The sequence below is a fragment of the Falco naumanni genome, chromosome 5 (genome assembly GCF_017639655.2).
Source record: "Falco naumanni isolate bFalNau1 chromosome 5, bFalNau1.pat, whole genome shotgun sequence".
Lineage (NCBI taxonomy): Eukaryota > Metazoa > Chordata > Aves > Falconiformes > Falconidae > Falco > Falco naumanni.
This window is the reverse complement of record NC_054058.1, coordinates 3,442,085-3,460,048: the sequence shown is the minus strand read 5'-3', so window position 1 is coordinate 3,460,048 and position 17,964 is coordinate 3,442,085. Positions and strand designations below refer to the sequence as shown.

At 39.8% G+C, this 17,964-nt stretch overlaps 1 protein-coding gene and 1 long non-coding RNA gene across 4 annotated transcripts in view; one reads left to right on the top strand and one right to left on the bottom strand.

Moving 5' to 3' along the window:
* The window catches only part of CFAP91 (cilia and flagella associated protein 91), a 31,630-nt gene that overhangs the window by 3,994 nt on the left and 9,672 nt on the right, over window positions 1–17,964 (top strand). For all 3 annotated transcript variants that reach the window (XM_040595804.1, XM_040595806.1, XM_040595805.1), the window contains exons 4-13: window positions 1,960–2,043; window positions 3,301–3,357; window positions 4,243–4,424; window positions 5,109–5,286; window positions 5,645–5,802; window positions 6,059–6,241; window positions 6,354–6,496; window positions 12,469–12,585; window positions 15,633–15,704; window positions 17,289–17,435. In XM_040595804.1, the coding sequence (XP_040451738.1) occupies window positions 1,960–2,043; window positions 3,301–3,357; window positions 4,243–4,424; window positions 5,109–5,286; window positions 5,645–5,802; window positions 6,059–6,241; window positions 6,354–6,496; window positions 12,469–12,585; window positions 15,633–15,704; window positions 17,289–17,435 (1,321 nt within the window). The remainder of the gene's footprint in view (window positions 1–1,959; window positions 2,044–3,300; window positions 3,358–4,242; window positions 4,425–5,108; window positions 5,287–5,644; window positions 5,803–6,058; window positions 6,242–6,353; window positions 6,497–12,468; window positions 12,586–15,632; window positions 15,705–17,288; window positions 17,436–17,964) is intronic.
* Window positions 3,369–12,462, bottom strand: LOC121089048. The gene is made up of 3 exons (XR_005828112.1): window positions 9,498–12,462; window positions 5,623–5,757; window positions 3,369–3,867 (listed from the first exon to the last, which is right to left on the bottom strand). It is a non-coding gene; the product is annotated as an uncharacterized LOC121089048 (long non-coding RNA).

The window sequence follows — 17,964 nt, the reverse complement described above, 5'->3', positions numbered from 1 at the left end:
TCAGACTATCCCCAGCACATGAAAACCTCAGTGGCTTCTTATATTTTGCCTGTTATTCTGTAACAAGAACTTATTTGATGCCTGCGCTGCTTTAAAATTGATTTACATTTCAACAACATATATTTGCAAAATGTCTTGCAATTAACAAAAAATGAGAAACACATCCCCTCTGTTTCAGCCTGCACTGATTGACAGTGTCGCTGATACAGAAGACAGAATATTTTCCAGCTGTCTTCTCAGTAGTTGCATTGCCTCTGCAAGGTTACCAGGAATAAACGCTCATTTATTTCAGCAAAGTCAGCAAATTTAAGTCAAGGACATGCAAGAGGCAGGATCTGTTGAATAAAAGGGGCTATTTCACTGGGTTCCCATTGTGCCTATAACTATACCATAATAGGATGAACAGCTTATGCTAATAAAGTCAGATCATAAGAATAAGTGCCCACCTGTGCTGAATGAAACACAAATCCATCTGGATGGAGCAACAGTCTGATATGTAAAGAGTCAGCTAGTGGAACTAGAGCCATCAGCTCAATTAACTCATTTGAATTACAAACACAAGTTCACAATAATAGGTTGATTAGTGCTGAGCAAGTATCTCAGGTTACCAAACTGCATCTCAAAACATTCCCTTGTCTTTTGTTATGTGATATGACTGAAGGCACTGGAAAGAGGTGACTTTAAACTTTACCTTGGCAGTAAGTTGTATGTCACAGGAGGTTAATGAAGCATCCCTCTATAGTCTTTGCTGTACTGGGTAGCAATGCTGTGGCTCTGCGAGTTCCACAGCGGAGCTCACAGGGCTTAGATGCGGTCTTTGAAGACAACTGATCTCAGCGTGCAGTCCTCTATTTTGATCTCAGCTGTCAGGCAATCTTCTGTATTGTTAATTGTATCTCTGTAAATATACCTCTGTATTTTAAATTAGGCAGCAGCAACCAACTCCAGCACCCACAATCCCATACATCTGAGCTCAGGATTCTTACAAGTTGCCAAAAATGATCTTAAGAAATACATGACCTTTAGGACTTGCCATATATATAGCTTAAGGAAATTACTTACCTTAATGGCATGATACAGGCTTTTGTTTTTTTTAAAGAACTTCAGGTTCTTGCCTTTAACCACCTGGCAGGTCGAGAAGAGCAAGACTGGAGTATAAAGTGGTTGTGAAATCAAATAGCAATCCTGACGTGTAGCTTTCAAAGGACTCAGTTCTACCCATTCTCTCAGTGACTGGCTTAATGAGGTCTACCTCACAGTCTTTCAAAGCTTTAAAATAAAGAAAACTCTCCAAGATGTTGGAGTGCAAAAATTTAAACAGGCTGCCTACTCTGAAATTCAAAATGGGGGAAAAAATGAAGGCCATTCTTGCAAAAGATATGCTTTTTCCAGCATAGGTTTTGAAACATTCACATGGTCATCCCAATTTTTCTTCTTAATTGAAGAATTCAAATTGAAATTGCTGATTCTAAAATTTTCCACATTTGTTTAAAATCCCTTTTGCTACTTTTGGAAGGTGGGAAGTGGTAGTTTTCTGCTTTGCTCATTCTACTCCTTTAGACGTATTTTCTGTTACAGAGTTTTTTCACTCATAAGGAGATGAGCTTGCTCCCCCCTCTCCCAATAAAAGCAGTTAACTTTACAAGGTCAAGCATTTACAAATAGCCAATCCTTTTCATGAGAAGCACATAAGAAAGTTCTATTAAAGGCAGCAAATGACCATTTGTTGCCCACACATAGTGGGAAATATACATAAAATGTCAAACTATTTTGCTATACATGTAAGTATGAAAAAAGCAAAAATAATAAGTATGGGGATTTTGTGGAATTTGTAGTGTACATGTTTGATTGTGTAACCAGAGAAGCAGAGAGCGAGATTTAAAAAAAAGCCTAAGATAAAAAGATCAGAACTGCTCTGAATGTACTTCTTAAATTATATCCTGGTTTTTTGGCCTTTAGAGCTCAATCTTCTCTTCAAATACCTCAAGTTGTGTATGAAGATCCTGAAGTTAGTGGAAGGAATCGCTATAAATATTTTGCACGGTAAGGAGTGAACTGATTTGAAACAGAATTCAGAGGCTTGCTTTTGTGGTGTTTAAAGAGCACCTAAATGAATGCGAGAGCATTATTTTTTCTGTCTTTTCTGTCAATTCTTTGATCACTGCTATGGAAAATCTAATAGTAACTAAATCTTAAATCACAAGGTCCTTTGAAATTCACACTATGCCAGATTTTTCAGCTAATAAGTTACCATAGGAGCAAATATACCAGGCATTCTGTACTTAATAATTCTTTGTAGAAAGCTTTGGGCTGTAGGTCCTCCTACGAAAAGGCAGGAGATGCTCGCAAAGCCATTGTGGTTCTCCAGACTTCTGGAAGGGTGCCTTCTTAAGAAGGAGCCTTTTAACTGCCGGTTTCTGCCAGGAGCAGAAAGGGAGCAAAAGGAATCCTTCATTAACTTTTCATCATGTCCTCTACTGCACAACTGCTCCGCTCCTTCCAGAATGACCCTGCAGGTCACCAGTGGACTCCAGATCTGAACCGACAGCGAGCGTACAAACATGGTCAACTCAGTCACACATACTTGGAATTACATTCACAATCACAGTCAGCAGCTATTGGCCAATATGTCCACTTGAAATATAAAGAAATTGCCAGGTTTAATAAATTTTATGGCTCCTTTAACAACAACAAAAAAAGGACAAAGGTGATGTTATCTTCTGCAATTTGAAATTAAGCTTTAATGTCTCTCAAAGGCTAAGGGAAATTGATAGTGAACTGCAGTATGGAAACTATAAGAAGGCCTAAGAAGGAATTATTTATATGTCATTGAGCCCATATTGCTTTCAAGATTCTTCATAAAATACTGCAAAAAAGGAAACAATCAAATCAGATAAGTCCAAAACAGCTGATAGTAGGAATTCATTTCGGGATTTCAAGAAGTTATTAAAAAAACCCACACCCTCAAAGTCTCAAAGTGAAAAAAGTAAACTAATTAGTGAAACATACACAACATTTTCTAAGTACACTCAAAATAACTTCTTTTAATTATTTTGCAATTCCACTTTTTGCTTTCACAGAATAACAACTCAATCCTGCTGGTGAAACTTTCTCTGTTAATCCTTAATTATGAAAGAATTATTGAATACTCAGGCACAATTCTTAAACATGCAACTACAGAACCCGAGTTGTGAAAAATCAGTGTAACTCCACTGAAATTAGTGGACTGCAGTTTTTCTAAACTGTAATGGTCTTTTACGCTCATGGTGGTTGTCTTACATCTGCATTCTCTCTTTTCAGACCAATCGTCCCTTCTAATAAGCTGTTTCCACTAAATGGTGCTTACACAATGGCAAAGTAAGTAGTGGGTTCTGGAACATTACTGTTGCAATGGGTCACATCTCACCAGAAAAAGGGTGGGAAAATATTGAGCTGGTGACCAATATTTTTCATAATGACCCAACAGGAAAACCTTATTAAGAGGTAAGGGTTCGTTCACCATTGAGAGTTCCTGAGGAAACAGGTGACCAACTGCTTCAGAATTTGCTTGCAGTATGTGAATGTGCTTTGTGGGTTAAGGACGTGTGCCTCAATTGTATTATGATTATGAAGCCCAAAACCAAAGTCAGGTGTCTCTGAATCCTAGAAGAGATACCAATCCAAGGCAGCATTATTGTTGGAAAATCTTCTGATATTTTATTACAGTCTCCGTGATAGTTGCAATACTGTTCAGTGGTGTAGAGCATCCATGAGGTAGTCCAGTGTGGGTTTCAATGAGGATCAGATTTTGAGGGGACGTAAGAAGATTCAGTTCCTAGTAGAGTCAATGGAAGTTGCACATGCTTACATTAGAATTCCATTTTTGTTCTGGAATTGTTGGAAAGACAAACGTGTAAGGTAAATTGAAGCAGTCCTACTCCGTTTTACACTCAACCATTACTTTTTGTGCCCATTAAAAGCAATGCTTTAGAATGGATACATAGGAAAGATTTGCACGTAGTAATTTGTGAGAGCTGAAACCGGACTTCTGGATTGTTTACCGAAGGAAGGAGTTTTCAGAGGACTCAGTGTAGCCTCTGTCTGCTTTTACTAAAGATAATGGAGTGAACATCAATGGGCGCAATGTTAAGATAAAACAAACCACATTTGGATATCCTACCTTTGACTTAGTGTTGTGTTTCTGGTTTGTTTTTTTTTTTAATGAATGTGACAAATGTTCTTTCATCTTGCATCTCTTTTTAGTACGGAGCCCTATGTCTATCCAGCTACAGCAGACAGCAAGGTCTTTGGTCCCAAGTTACGAACTTTGGGCACACAGACAGACTACAGGGATGGTGAAGCCCAGACGGATCCCTATTCCCCTGAATATGTAATTCCCAGCGGCTCAGTCCCTGAACTTCTGACACTTGCTACACTTACTTGGGGTGAGTTGTGAAATCAAGATAAATGATAATAATCCTGTCATCTCTGTAGCAGGAGGTTCTTTTTTTACAATGTCAGGTTTCAAGTCTGTTGCCAGTTTTGGCAGCTCTTCGTTGTCTTTCTTTGGGACACATTATTTTATCTGTTTATAAAATAGCTATGATATTTTCCTACTTAATAGCATTGTTCTGGGGCATTTCATCAAGAATTTTGAGATGATTCAATATAAAAAGGTCATATGTTTTACAAATATGAACTAGGAGCAGTTTTGCCATTTACCCACTGTTCTTCAGCTGTTCTGAGTTAGACATCAGTAAAAAACCAGTATGAACACTGCTGCCCCAGAATGTAACTGTGATCCTCATCTCCCAGTGTCCCATCTGCAATAATGATGGACAGTGGATATACCAAAGATAGTGCTCTTTGAAAAGCTATTCCTCCTTTGCAGCCTGCAGTAGAGGAATGAAGTGCTAGTGTTAATGTCAACTAAGCTATAGCAACTGAGGGTCCTACCATTCCCCATAGAATTTTACTGGCCTTAGAAATATGTATTTCAGCCTGTTGATGGTTCTGCTTGTGTTTAACATATGGGCTTGTGCCCATACATCCCTCTAATACTTTTTGGTGGTGGTTGTTTGCTGGATTCACCATTCTCCTAAAGAGCGACTGCTTCTTGTCCCTGTAAGGTCGGGGGCTACCAGCAGGACTAGCCGAGGTGGAGATGATTGAACGTGCCCGGGAAAAACGTGCATGGGAAGCAACTCTTCCAGCCATGGACAATGCCTCACAAATCATGAAGAGGAGGAAAATGATGGATGATATGGAGAGGAAGGAGTGGGCCTTTAGAGAACAGGAAATAGAAAAGTAGGAGTCCAATTATACTCTTCATTTCTTTTAATTGAATTCTTCAATTCTTTTAATTGAATAGAGAAGGAATGAGAAGGTTTAGCAGATTGGCTGAAAGGTACAAGCCTTTTATTTCTGTGAAAATCTCCTGGGTTTAGGAAGGGTTAGTTTTGTTTAATTTAATATAGGAGACTGCTACCACAATACTTTCTGCCAGTGCTAAACTCACTTTTTAAAATGAAAGATTAAATCCAAGATATTGCAATATGAACTGTGTATAAAGTAGTCACTTACTATGTAGGATTTGATGATGACAGCGTTGCACAGAACACTGCAGAGTAGGGTAGGTCATACCTGGCCTTTTCTATTCTTGCAGGTTGCAGGAGGTTCGGCTGGTGATCTTAAAGAAGCTGCTGCAGAGGCGAGAGGAGAATCAGACTGAGCTGGATGCCAAGCACTTGGATGACCACTGGCAAAATCATCAGAAGGCTAAAGAAGAGAAAATAAAAAAGATTGAGCATGACTATGCACTGAGTAAGTTTGAAAGACAGGGAGAGAGTAAGATGAGACTTTGTTTTCGGACAAGCCATTTCTATTTTCACAAGGTTATAGTCTTTATTCAAAATGAAATAGGTTGCATCCACAATATAGATACGCATGGCCAGCATTTGTTCTGGTCAAACAGGTCATGTTTTTATATTAACTAGCAAAAGCTCTTGTGAATTTCCAAAGATACAGCTTTTTAAAAACTATTTTAATGAAGAAGCTCACATTTGTATTTCCTTTTCAGTGCTCAGGAAGCTGATAGCTAAGAGGAAGAATGTGATGGGGAAGCTGGAGAGACGAGATATCATCAAAGAGTATACTGACTTTGCATCACAAACATACACTCCTTTGTCTAGAATTGGTTATTTCCCAGATAACCATTCTGAGTGCTATGTGGTAAAAAACTTCAATCTTGACACCTTTGCAGGTAGGGCATTTTGGAAGACTTAGTTTGTATGTGTTATTTACTTAAAATAGTAACAAAACTCAAATTTCTCTCCCCACCACTCCATTACTTAATTGCTGTTTGTATTTCTTAGGACTGTGTGAACTGGAAGCATCTCTCCCAGATTCTGTCACCCAGGTCAAGGTTAAAGCTCCAAAACCCAAGTACACTACTGCTAAGACAGGGTTTATTAAAAGATCAGCAAGGCTAGAGGTGGAGCTGGCACAAGTTCACCAGGTATGGAGCTGCACCCAGCAGCATGTCAGTTCCTCTCTAAGATTTGAACTGCTCAGAAATGCAATTGGGAAGACATACATGTAAGCTTTCTCCCAGTTCCCTGTGCTAAATTCTTGTTTTCTGTAAGGTGACTTCAAGGAGAGAATGGATCAAGCATTCAGACTGTTACAGGCATGACCAGTATAGCTCTGGAACAAAGTCTGTCAGTACTCTCTGTCCCTAATAGCTGTGCTTCTGCTGTAACCCTATAAAAAACAAGCATAGCTGCTTCTGTCTTCCTACAGATCAGGTATTGGGATTGGAACATACTATGCAAGTTAGAAATTCTCCTCTGCCGTTTGCTTGTTCTCATTCCTCCCTTGCTTTTATAATGCACAAGTGGCGAGCCTACTGGTTACATTGTCGAACAACTAATAATCAAACCAAATCTGGATTCATATTCTAAAAATTCTGTACATCTTTAAAAATGTACATTTTAAGTACATATTGTAAAAACACCTGCAGCAAAGCATGATTAAAATGACCCCACTCATAAAATCAGATCAGAATGGTGGATGCACAACACTGTTGTTCCTAAACAACAGCATCTGATTTGCAAACATGCTAATAGTGTTTTGCATATCTTAATTTATCACAACTGTTCATGCAGATGAGGTGTCCATATATGCAATTAACCACTGAGGAAAGAAGTGCCTCATTTGCATCTACAATCACAATATTTGTGAATTGCATGTACTTTTAAGTACGCTTTTGAGGGTTACGTTTTTTTAAAATAATGCATATGTTGGCTGGCTGCTGTTATCTCTGAAATATATTGAATTTAATTTGTAAAGCTTGGCAACTTTCACGTATGCTTTATTTAGTGAAGAAATATTTCATAATTGGAAATTATATATATAGCTTTCTTGTTTTAGTATAATTTAAGAATACTCCCAATACAGACTAACTTTCTACTAATGAATTTTAAATAGAAATCTTGTTCTGAAAAATCAGTCATACTACCTCAAACTTAAACTCCACTGGATCTTGTAAAAGATGAAACATTGCATCTGATTATTATTCAGAAGGAAAATCTTCAAAGAAAATCTTGAGTGCTACAGGGATTGTTCAAGAACTAAGGACATGAATTCACTACGGTTTTAGAGAAGACACAGCAGTATTAAAAGGGTTTGAGTCTGGGTACTTTTTGCGTAAAATTCAAGTAGTGCCTATGTATAATCTGGATCATAATACGGTTCTCACAGGTAGCACAACGTTAGCCTGAGCTTTCAGAGCTGAATTTCAATTACAGCAATTGTATTCTGTTTGTTCAAAATAACTTCTCATGGTTTGAAAGACTACAGTGGAGCGTCTAAACTGTAGTCACAGTGAAGAAGTATGCCCTGATGCTGGCTACTCACACAGTAATGTCTCTTCAAAGAAAAATTGTTGGCCAAAGGGAGATGGAATGCAGACAATTCTGTGTATTTTCTTTCTTAAATCAATGTAGATCACTTGATTTATACCAGTTGAGGGGCTAACATAACTAGTACCCATTTCCCCACCACAAAAAGGCAAAATGTGTATTCTTGTAAATTAAATCATGAAGCATTTCCTTTGCAGGCAAAGATGATAAATGCACTACGCAAAATTTAACTGCTGCTTTTAGATACACAGAAGCAGACACCAGACTGCAGACAAGCAGAAAGTACTGACACTGTGAAGCATCCGGACTGCCTCAGCCACCATTAGATTTAAACAAGCTCTCTGTTCAGAGCAGCAAGAAATTACTGACCTAATTAGAGTTTGGGCTCTGTGGTGCTGTTACTGGTCACTTCTCCCGTCAGAGGCGTTTGGTGCCTGTAGCACATCCTGGCTTAGCAGGGCCTCTCTGACAGGTCCACCTCATAAGCTACTGGAGCTGTCAAGTACAGGGCAGTAAAGGATGCCGAGTACTTGAGTTAACAGAATTTAGCACTTGAGAGGACAGCTGTCTGACCGCTTGGTCAGCTGTCCCAGTCGTGCCAACAACCTCCATCACACGCAGTATCAAAGAGGTTTAAAGCAGACGATTAGGGATCATCTTAGAAGAGCACCCTGTGTTGCTTTACATTATTTCTATAGCTGAGCAGTTTTCTTTTCAAAAGCCTTTTTTTAGTGCTGTCCAAGCACACTTGATCTATACATTTTCTCCCATAATCCTAGAAATTAAGTAGAACTCTAGAGTACACAGTGATGTAGCTCTAAAATGAGTATCTTTCATTTTCCCTGGATAATCTGTGGAAGAAGGTGGCAAATAGAGGAGGAATGCTAGATTTTGGCCTCAGCAGTTTCCAAGGCTTGGTTCTCTGGCCAAACAAGTGGCAAGATGAAGTCATCCTACTCCTTATGTTCCTCTTGGTTTGCCATATTGAGGGTTTTCCCAAGCTTAAAGCTTGTAAGAAGGGATAAGCAATTATCCAAGGTACTACAAAAAGGATCTGTGCCCTCTTGAGATTAAGAGCAGCTTCTTCCAGACAAACTAAGCCAAAACCAAGTGATATTAGAAGCAGACTTTTTGAGGACCATCCTGAAACCCTTTGCAGGAGTATTAGGTACACTCAGTATTCTTTGAATAATTCTCTAAAGCAAGAGAACCTGGCAGAAACAGGAGTGACCCAAAATTTACAGGAAAAACAACAATCTATATCTTAAGCTAAATCTGTAAAAGGGCAAGGAAAGCTAGTTCCTAGCCAGTGCAGATGACAGTGCTTTAAGGAGTGTAAGGTGAGCCATTACATAGACAGCCTTGTGCGAAAATCCAAGACACTAAGGAGGTAGCACACCGTTACAGTTAATCACTATAGGAAAGAAATGCAACTAGGTGACTGAATACACCAAGGAACAGAGGAGCTGCTACAAGAAATCCCAGTGCAGAACAACGTATGATTTTAGGCTGACCCTCTATGCGCAGGTGACTCAAGAGGGGTGAAGCGTCAGGCAGTGCTGGATTAAGATGATGTTAGAACAAAGAACCTCTCACCTCAGCATTAAGCACGACTCTCATCCCATCTGTTTTCCTTTATCTGGTTGCTGGAAGGAGGTGGAGAAGTAGCGGGGGGGCTGAGAAAATCTCTGGAGAAAATCTCTGCCAACTTCAAAGCGTAGGAAAACCTGTTTAAGCAGTTATTTCATCAAGAACAGATCTCCAACACAGTGTTAGCTGGCTCATGCTCAGACAAGCTCTAAGAGCTATTATGTCAGTCTTGATCACGCAAGATGCAGCAGCCATCCAGTCAGTTTGTCCTTGATGATCTCACCTTCTTCATTTGTGGGCAAAAAGGAAAAAAGAGAAACATGACTGTAAACTCTGTGCTGTACATGAAAATAAATTATACCTAGTGTCTTGTGAAAGGGAGAGGATCACAAAGAAGATAAGGAAGGAATCCGAAAAATGATTTCTTTGAAGAGACAGTTGTTTCTCAAGCCACTATCCTGTCAAGAGTTCTGCTTCTATCAGATGCTAGCAGAGAAGCTAAGGTGCAGGGCCAAGAGCACGGGTGCCGTTTGCTGCTTGCTGCATTTGCCTGGAAAATGAAAAGGGGTTGAACTGGGTGGTCCTGCACTGTCCAGTCCAACCAGAGTATATCATGACTCTGAACCTACTATCTGAAAAAGGTAATGTAGTCTGATCTCAGAAAAATTAGAGTGTGATAGCTAGGCAGTAACATTTGAAGTATGTTGTTCAGAAATTTAGTACTTTTTTCTTTTTAAAGAAAGTATTTTACAGTGATTCTTGGGCCCTGCTCTCCCTGTTACGAAAAGTGGTAACTTCTTGTAAGTTAGGCAGAACCAGTTAATGCAAAAAACATATTTTCTTTTTCTTTTCTTACATGAAAATCTTCAAATAAATTAAAATCTTAAAATAACTTAAATCCTCAGATTAGAGAAAGCAAATGGTAAGCATTTTTGATTTAGCAAAGATGGCAGGAAAACTTAAAACCACTTCTGGGACCTGCAGTATTTCTCAAATCTATATTAATAAGAATTCCCTTGTGTCAGAAGTGCTCATAGATTTTTCTGGCTTTAAAGTTGTTATTCTGGTTGTATTTTGTTCTGGTTAGCAAGAAATATTTTTGGAGGCTAAGGTTTTATTAAATTCTTATGAATGCAACATTGTACTAATAAACATAGGAGCCATTGTTTTCAAAAGAATCACAATTAGAGCAGCTTTTTTCTTTCAATTCCCCACCCTGTCATGCAAAACAGCTTCTAAATCATAGCAAACACTATTATAATCTTCATGCCAGCGAGCTCTAAGGTCATCAAATACAAGAAACAGTTCAGAAAATCTCTCAACAATTTTGAGCTATAACCATTTCACATGGCTTATAAGCAGTTTATAGGCTTTGATTCTTGCGTTATTAACATGGTCCATTGCAGAAGGTTTCAATAATAAAGCATTTTATCCTGTCCACCTAGGAACCTCTCTCCTTTTCTGGAGCAATTAATTATCCTGGCCTGAATGGTCAGATCCAATATGCAAGAAGAATTTTGTACAATGACCACTGGAGTTTCAAAACTTCATCAGTTTCACAATTAGATTCTGTGCAAGTGCCATCAATGTCCTGTTACTGGAGAGAGAAATTCAGCATGGGATTTTTTTTCTCAAGTTTTTCTTCAGTTTTGCTCCCTAGTGAAATACGGTATTTGAACATTTGAAATAGAGACAGCGAGAAAAGAAAAAGGCACATTTTTCCTTGCTGAAATGTATCTGTTCATTCAGTAATAAAGGCTACAGATCCAACCTGTACAGTAGTGGAATTATAATTTTGAAGGAGCTTTAAATGCACGTACTCTCTTCCCTTCCCTTTGCAAGCTGAAGTGTGATGTCCTACAGCAGGCAAGCTTTTCTGTGCAGTTGGAAATGACAATAGTAGCTTGCAATGGGAGGTTGGCAGGACTTGAACAGTTTGAAAATTACTTGAAAGAGTTGAGGGTGTGGTGGCATCGCCACTCCTAGCCTGCTTTGGCTGACAAGGTTTGGCACCTGCCACCAAACAGCCACAAGCAAGATGAAACCCACTCTTAACGAGCTTGTGGATTTTCTTGGTAGAAGGAAGGTCTCGGGCAGTTTCCCTTTCACACTTACGCCACCCGTACAATTGCTGTGGGTGCCACTGGGCAGTTGCAGACGAGCAGGGAAGAGTTTCAAAACATAATTTACAAGAAAGCGTTCCTGGGTCATTTGGTTCAACCCTGGGCAGTAATAGCACATCATACAAAGACATTTCACCAAGGAGGGGCCACAGAACAGTGACAAGACACTCTTCAAGTGACCCTCTTCATAAAATCTGACTGCGTAACAGTTCTAACTCTCAGTAACAAGCGTTATACCTATAGTTAAAGGCAAAGAGTTATAACCATTCTGTAGTGACATACAAACCATAATTAGATTGTGATATTGCTACCCATTTCTCATGTTTTGAAAGATTCTTACCTCTATCTTACAGGAAAATCATTAATCTTTTTGTCATTGAGTATGGAAAGTAAGAGACACAACTGCCTCTGCTTGCGTATGGGTCAGTGTTTAATTGGTTCAATGAAATTTCTGTTTTAAAATGAAAACAAAATCTGAAATATGCTTTTACTAAAGAATATATTATATTAGAGATTAAATTCATACCGATTTTAGATTTTTAGGTGACTCACTCTAAGCAATTTCTGATGACTTACTTGTAAATATAGCAAAATAACTCTTGCTTCCTTCTTACATATGATTTTGAAGTTCTTTCCCACCAGTATCTTCTGACCAACCAACAGCCTCAACTACTGACTATATGCAGTTTTTCAGTTGATGTGCAGGAAGAAATAGAAGCCACAAGCCTACAAAGTGCAAAATACTTTCAGCTCCCTGTAGTCAGTGTGATCAGGAACAGCCAGCATCTAGAGGACTGGCCTTACTGTGTTGTTCTGTCTAGCCCAGTTCTGATTAGATTGTATGTCTCTTCCAGGCACTGCTGGAAAAGAAGAATAAAGTCAAGGAGCCAAAGAAGTCCCTCTGTTTCCTTGAAAAAGTAGAAAAGCCAACTCCTCGGCCACCCACTCCAGTCCTGGAAAAACCTTCAATTGTAAGAGGCCTGGTTTTAACACCTTTTTTTCTGTTGATCCCTGATTGTTTCCTTTCAGTTGTTAAAGGAATGCCTAGAGAAGGAAATAAGGGAGCTTTATCTTTTTTTGTGTGTATTCATGTTAGAAATAGCCATCACTATTTGTTAAGACTCTCTTAGTGTCTCTTTATTCTATAAAGATACTAACAGCCCAAGAATCGTAAAATCTTTTGCACTATCTGATGGCCAAATCCTTAACTAAACTTTGTTTTATAAAGACATAAATTAGTAGACAGACGTGTTATTCCTTTGTTCTTGAGGAACAAAAAGGCAGACTCATATTATTATTATCATTATTCAGCGTCTTCCAGCCTTCTGATCTGACAACACTACCGTAATCCAGTGGAGCAATTAAGTTTAGTTTCATTGAAGTAGTGAGACTTTGGGTGCTTAGCACTGAGCATGCACTTCATTAATTTGCTGGAGTGAAGCTCTTGTCATTGTGCAGGATGCAGTCATCGATGAGCGTGCACCAGTTCACAGAAAATTATTCTTTTACAGAGATTGAAATAGCAGTAATGATGTGTCATGAGGGATGTGATATGCTGTGGGAAAAAAAAACAACTTTTCAGGAGAACTGCAACTTCTTTTCCTTTCTTAAAGTAACGTACTTAAGAGGTGATTGTCCCAATGGATTGCTTTGTCTGCTTATTAACAGCATTTTCATGATGTAGTAAGAATCAAACACAATTACCATTTAAACTTGTGAATTTACGAGTCACACAACCATGAAAGTGGGAGAGAGAAAGTCTTACCAGATCACCCATGCTGTCTTCCTTTGTGCAGTATGATGCCTTATGTTTTACACAGTCTATTTTAAGATGACTGAAACAAGAATATCTCCTTGGGAAGAGCTTTCCACAGCTTTACTAACTCCTAGGTATTAGATATTGTATTGCAGTGATAGATTTACACTATTTAGATTTGCCAGTTTAGCAGATTTTTAAGTACTTCCAGGTAACATGAAAAGAAATCAGAAAGATTTATCCTCCAGTTGGAGTCATTCTTGAGCGTGTTTACAGATTATAGGGGTTTTTAAAGAGTTCCAATACAAGAGAATTCCACCTAAATGAATTCTGTCAACATTTGGTTTATTCTCAAGTATCTTTATGTGCGAATGCATGAAAGTGTGAATCTCCATCTGTAAAATCAGGCCACTTGAGCCACTGAAGAGCAGCCCTAGCACCCCCTGCCTTGCAGAATCCAGGTGAGGTTTCTCCTACCAGCTGGCTGTGAGGAGCACTGAAAGCAAGGTCCTTCTCTGTTGTTAATGCTTCTCCTCCTGCCATACACACACACAAGTATCAACCAAATGCACCAGCCTCTTCCCACTGGAGCTGAGGATCTCGAAAGGGAAGTGTGCCAGAGTGACAGGCAGGTGACATGGATCACAGGGGATATAAAAGAAAGTGGAGAGAATGGAGGCACTGCTGTAGGCCTCCTCAACTCCTCTCCCCCCATCGTTTCTTACACACCTACTAGCCACAACAAGCTCACAGAGTGCCTCTGGATTCCTTCACTGGTTCATCAAATTTGCCAGCCCCCTCGAGTTTTCAGCCTACTCCTAGATCCTTCTATACCCTTAATTCCTTTGTTTTTCCTGCAGGGCATGATCGGCTTTCTGTCTCCCCTCATTCTTTCCTGCTGTCCTGTAGCAGGCAGATGGAGAAGCTGATGATTACCCTTGCTAAGGCACCATTTGCAGCACTGAACAACAGAAGTACAGGAAAATGCATCTCTCAAAAATTTAAACCAAATCTTATTTTAAATCAAACCGAGCAGTCTGGCTTACCTGTCCGGTATATGTGCCATCTCCATTTCCAAAACTCTGTCCTGAAGGGCTTTCACCCTGTAGTCAGGTGATGTGGTACAGTTTAGCTTTCTAACTGGACTGGAAATTCATCCCTTCTTTCCAGAGAAAAAGAGCATACCAAATCATAAGTTAGTCCTTTGGCTAGTTCTGCTTTGATCCTCCTGGGTGGTGGTGTGGAAACGCAGGAATGCTTCATTTTGTGTTTGGAAAACTTAATCTTCAACACCTAAGAAAAAACAGATACTAAGATTCAAGCCCACACCGCTTCTCTCATCCCACACTCGTCCCTGTTTTTCCGGCACTTCTAAAATACCACATTTCAATGCAGACCTCATAGGCTTTTTATTAAAAAAAACTTCCTTGCAATTTTTAGATTGATCTTTCCCAGGCACCCAATGGACTTTCCTTCTGCTGTTGTCAACTCCAGACTAAAAGGCCCCTCAGCAAGTGAAAAAATGCTGCCAGCTGCGCTTCCTCTATTTAACATAAGACTTCTTTTTTTTTTTTTTTTTTTTTCCCCTCCTATGGTCATGTTCCCTTTCCCACTGCGCTCCATCATTCTTCCAGGTTGCCATCAGTCACAGAATACCAGGCCAGTAAAGTTCTCAAAGAGACAAATCACAATATAATGTAATTAATTTTACTTCCAAACTATACTTGCTGAGACTTAAATTTACTGAGTTACTCAGATAAAGGTCGCCACTGGAATAAATATCAAAAGAAAAATTGTATATGTTCCCTTTTAATTTAATCCCTTTGTTTATGGTTAATAGCTTTCTTGCACCTTCTTAGGTAATAATTCTATCCCCTTAGTGTCTTGACCTGTTAAATTAATGTAGCTGATGCTCATTTTGCAAACTCAGATTCAGTCAAGCTACAAATAGTACTTCTAATGCATACAGTAACTTTCTCCATCAACATCTCCTTATCATTAGGTACTCGTCTCTAAAGACCCTCTAAAATCTCAAATAGAATCTAATTATACAGTCTTTCTCCCCCATCTCTTGTAAAACATGGAAGTACGTAGTATTCTGACTCACTTTCCCTAGAAATTAGAAGAATGGTGTTCAGAAACAACTGAGAAATGAGTTGGATACGAGTTAGACTTTTGGGTAGTTAGATAGATAAACTATAGAAATCTCAGTCTCCAAAGAAATAATTACTTATTGTGTGGATATTTGTTGTGTTTCGGCAGAAGGAAGAGGAAACAGAACTGGCAGTGATCTGTCTGCAGAAGTTGCTCCGAGGCAGAGCTATTCAGAACACGGTATTCTGTGTCTTCTTTTTTTATGTCTTTCTTCGGGATGATGGTGGGAATGATTGAAAGTGTGTTTGCAAGCTTTCTTCCACAGCGGTGATCAAGGGTAATGAGGTTTCTGCAGCATATCCTCCTGTATGTTATCTGGAGTCCTTCAAGGCTGAAGTCTTTGCTCTCCAGCCCAAATTTCTTACAGGAACTTCTAGGTTCCTATACGTCTGTGAGTCTCTCCCTGTTCCTGCCATCCCCTACACTCAGTTATTTAATTAGATGCTTAATAGCAGAATTACTCAAATGGCAAATTCTAGGCGAGATCTGGACCGAGAGTACATTTTGCCTTGATTGTGCCAAGATCCCAGGCACAAGAAACCTCCCACATCCCAGCAGGGCGGCTTGTATTTCATACCATCTTTCCAGTTTCCAGTGATAGTGAGCTGAACCTTAGATGAGGATCGACTGAAGCATACCACCATGATTTCCAGCAAGTGCAGGACCTGTCATTCCGCTTTCAGTGGAACAGTAGTGGGTCTAGGTAAAAATTAATTGAGTAGCCATGCCTCATGGGCTTTATATTAAGCAAGTCTGTCACTTTTGATCAGACCAGTCCAGAAGGTTTGTTTTCATGCCTGCTGAGAATATAATTGGTATTCTCTCTTACACTAATTATTTAATGTTTGCGAAGTGTTCCCGTGGGGGACTCTGACCTGAGCGTTAGCAAACACTGCAGTACTGTGGAAGTGGCTTGAGGTGGAATCTAGACTTCCCAAGTCTTCTCCTGTTCTGTGGTGATCTATGAGAAGGGTATTTGGTGCCATTGGAAGACTGTTGACTTTCAAATCATGAAATGTTCCATCATTTTAGGAATCTCCTTCCAGCCACTACTCGATCAGAAATATCTGACTCAGCTGGAGAGTGACACGAGCAGGGTTGAGTGATCCTTTGTTTCTGTTGGAAGTCTTGTTGGAAGAGAGGGGGAATGAAAATAAGAGGGTGTCAGGGAAGGGCTGGGCCACGTAACCCCGTAACAGGGACAGCAGCAATTTCAACAACCTCTCTACCAGTTTATTGCTTTGAGCTGTTGCTGGACTCCCTCAAAATGAAGGACAGAGAACAACAGATGTTGAAACAGGGGACTTTGAACTCTGGATTGAGGAAAATGGGCAATGCTTACTCTAGGAAGCTCTGCCATTGAGGCTGATATAACAGGATATCCCGAAGGCCGTTGCCCTTTTCACTTGAAGTTGGTGTTGCTGTTCCGTGTTCTGGTGGTTTGAGTTCTGGGTAAAGCCAAACAGAATAATAATAATAACAGAATAATAATTAAAAAATTATTAAAAAAATAAAGTAGCATGGGATCATCTATGCTCCACAACAGAAGGTCTCAGCTCTCGTCTTGTATGCAGGAGGGTTTTAGACAAGCTTTACCTGACACCATAGCATATGCCTAAATGCAGCCGCAAATTCATTACAGAGAACTAGGATTTGGAAACAGCTGACCTTGCACCTTGGAGAAGAAGGGTGTACTCTGCTGGCAAAAGACGTTGATCTATATTCTCCATTTAATAAGCTTGGTTGTTTAACTTGATTTTAAAGATGTTTGAAGGGAAGGAGAAGCGGCTGGAACTGATCCGAGAGCTGCGCACCACTCACGCACTCCAGGAGGATGGACAGCTGCTTTTGAAGGCAGAGGAGCAAACGACACGGGCTCTACAGCAGCAGCGTGACTTGCAAATGGACAAGGTTTGTCTGTGTAGGTGGGAAGGCTGGTTCACAACACTGTCCAGACTGGGAATTCTGTGCTTGCGGTACCACCAACACTCTCCCATTGAATTTCTTTATGTTTTCTATTATCTACAGCACAGAAGGCACCTCAAGTAATAAAAATGCTTTCCTATTGCAGGGCAAGCATTGAATGCCTGAGGGGCTAAAATTGCTCTGTCACTGCTCTGGGGCCTCTGGGGAATCTCAGAAACAGACTGAGGCGCCCTGACCACAGCTGCTACCCAGGCTGCACTTGCTTTGTTTGCAGACAGAGCGCTTATTTATATTTATAGGGCTTTGAACAAACTGCACTGTCGCATGAACCTCAGTTTTACCACATTTCAATCCATTTGACTGGTGCTGTGACCTGGCATCGCAATAAATGGTTGTCACTCTCATCTGTCAGATGTTTTACTGAATGTATGTTACCGCTGTTGTTTCCCTGTTCCTTTTCTAGCAGGGCACCCTCTCAGGCTCCTTCTCAGGCATAAAACACCACAAAAGAAGC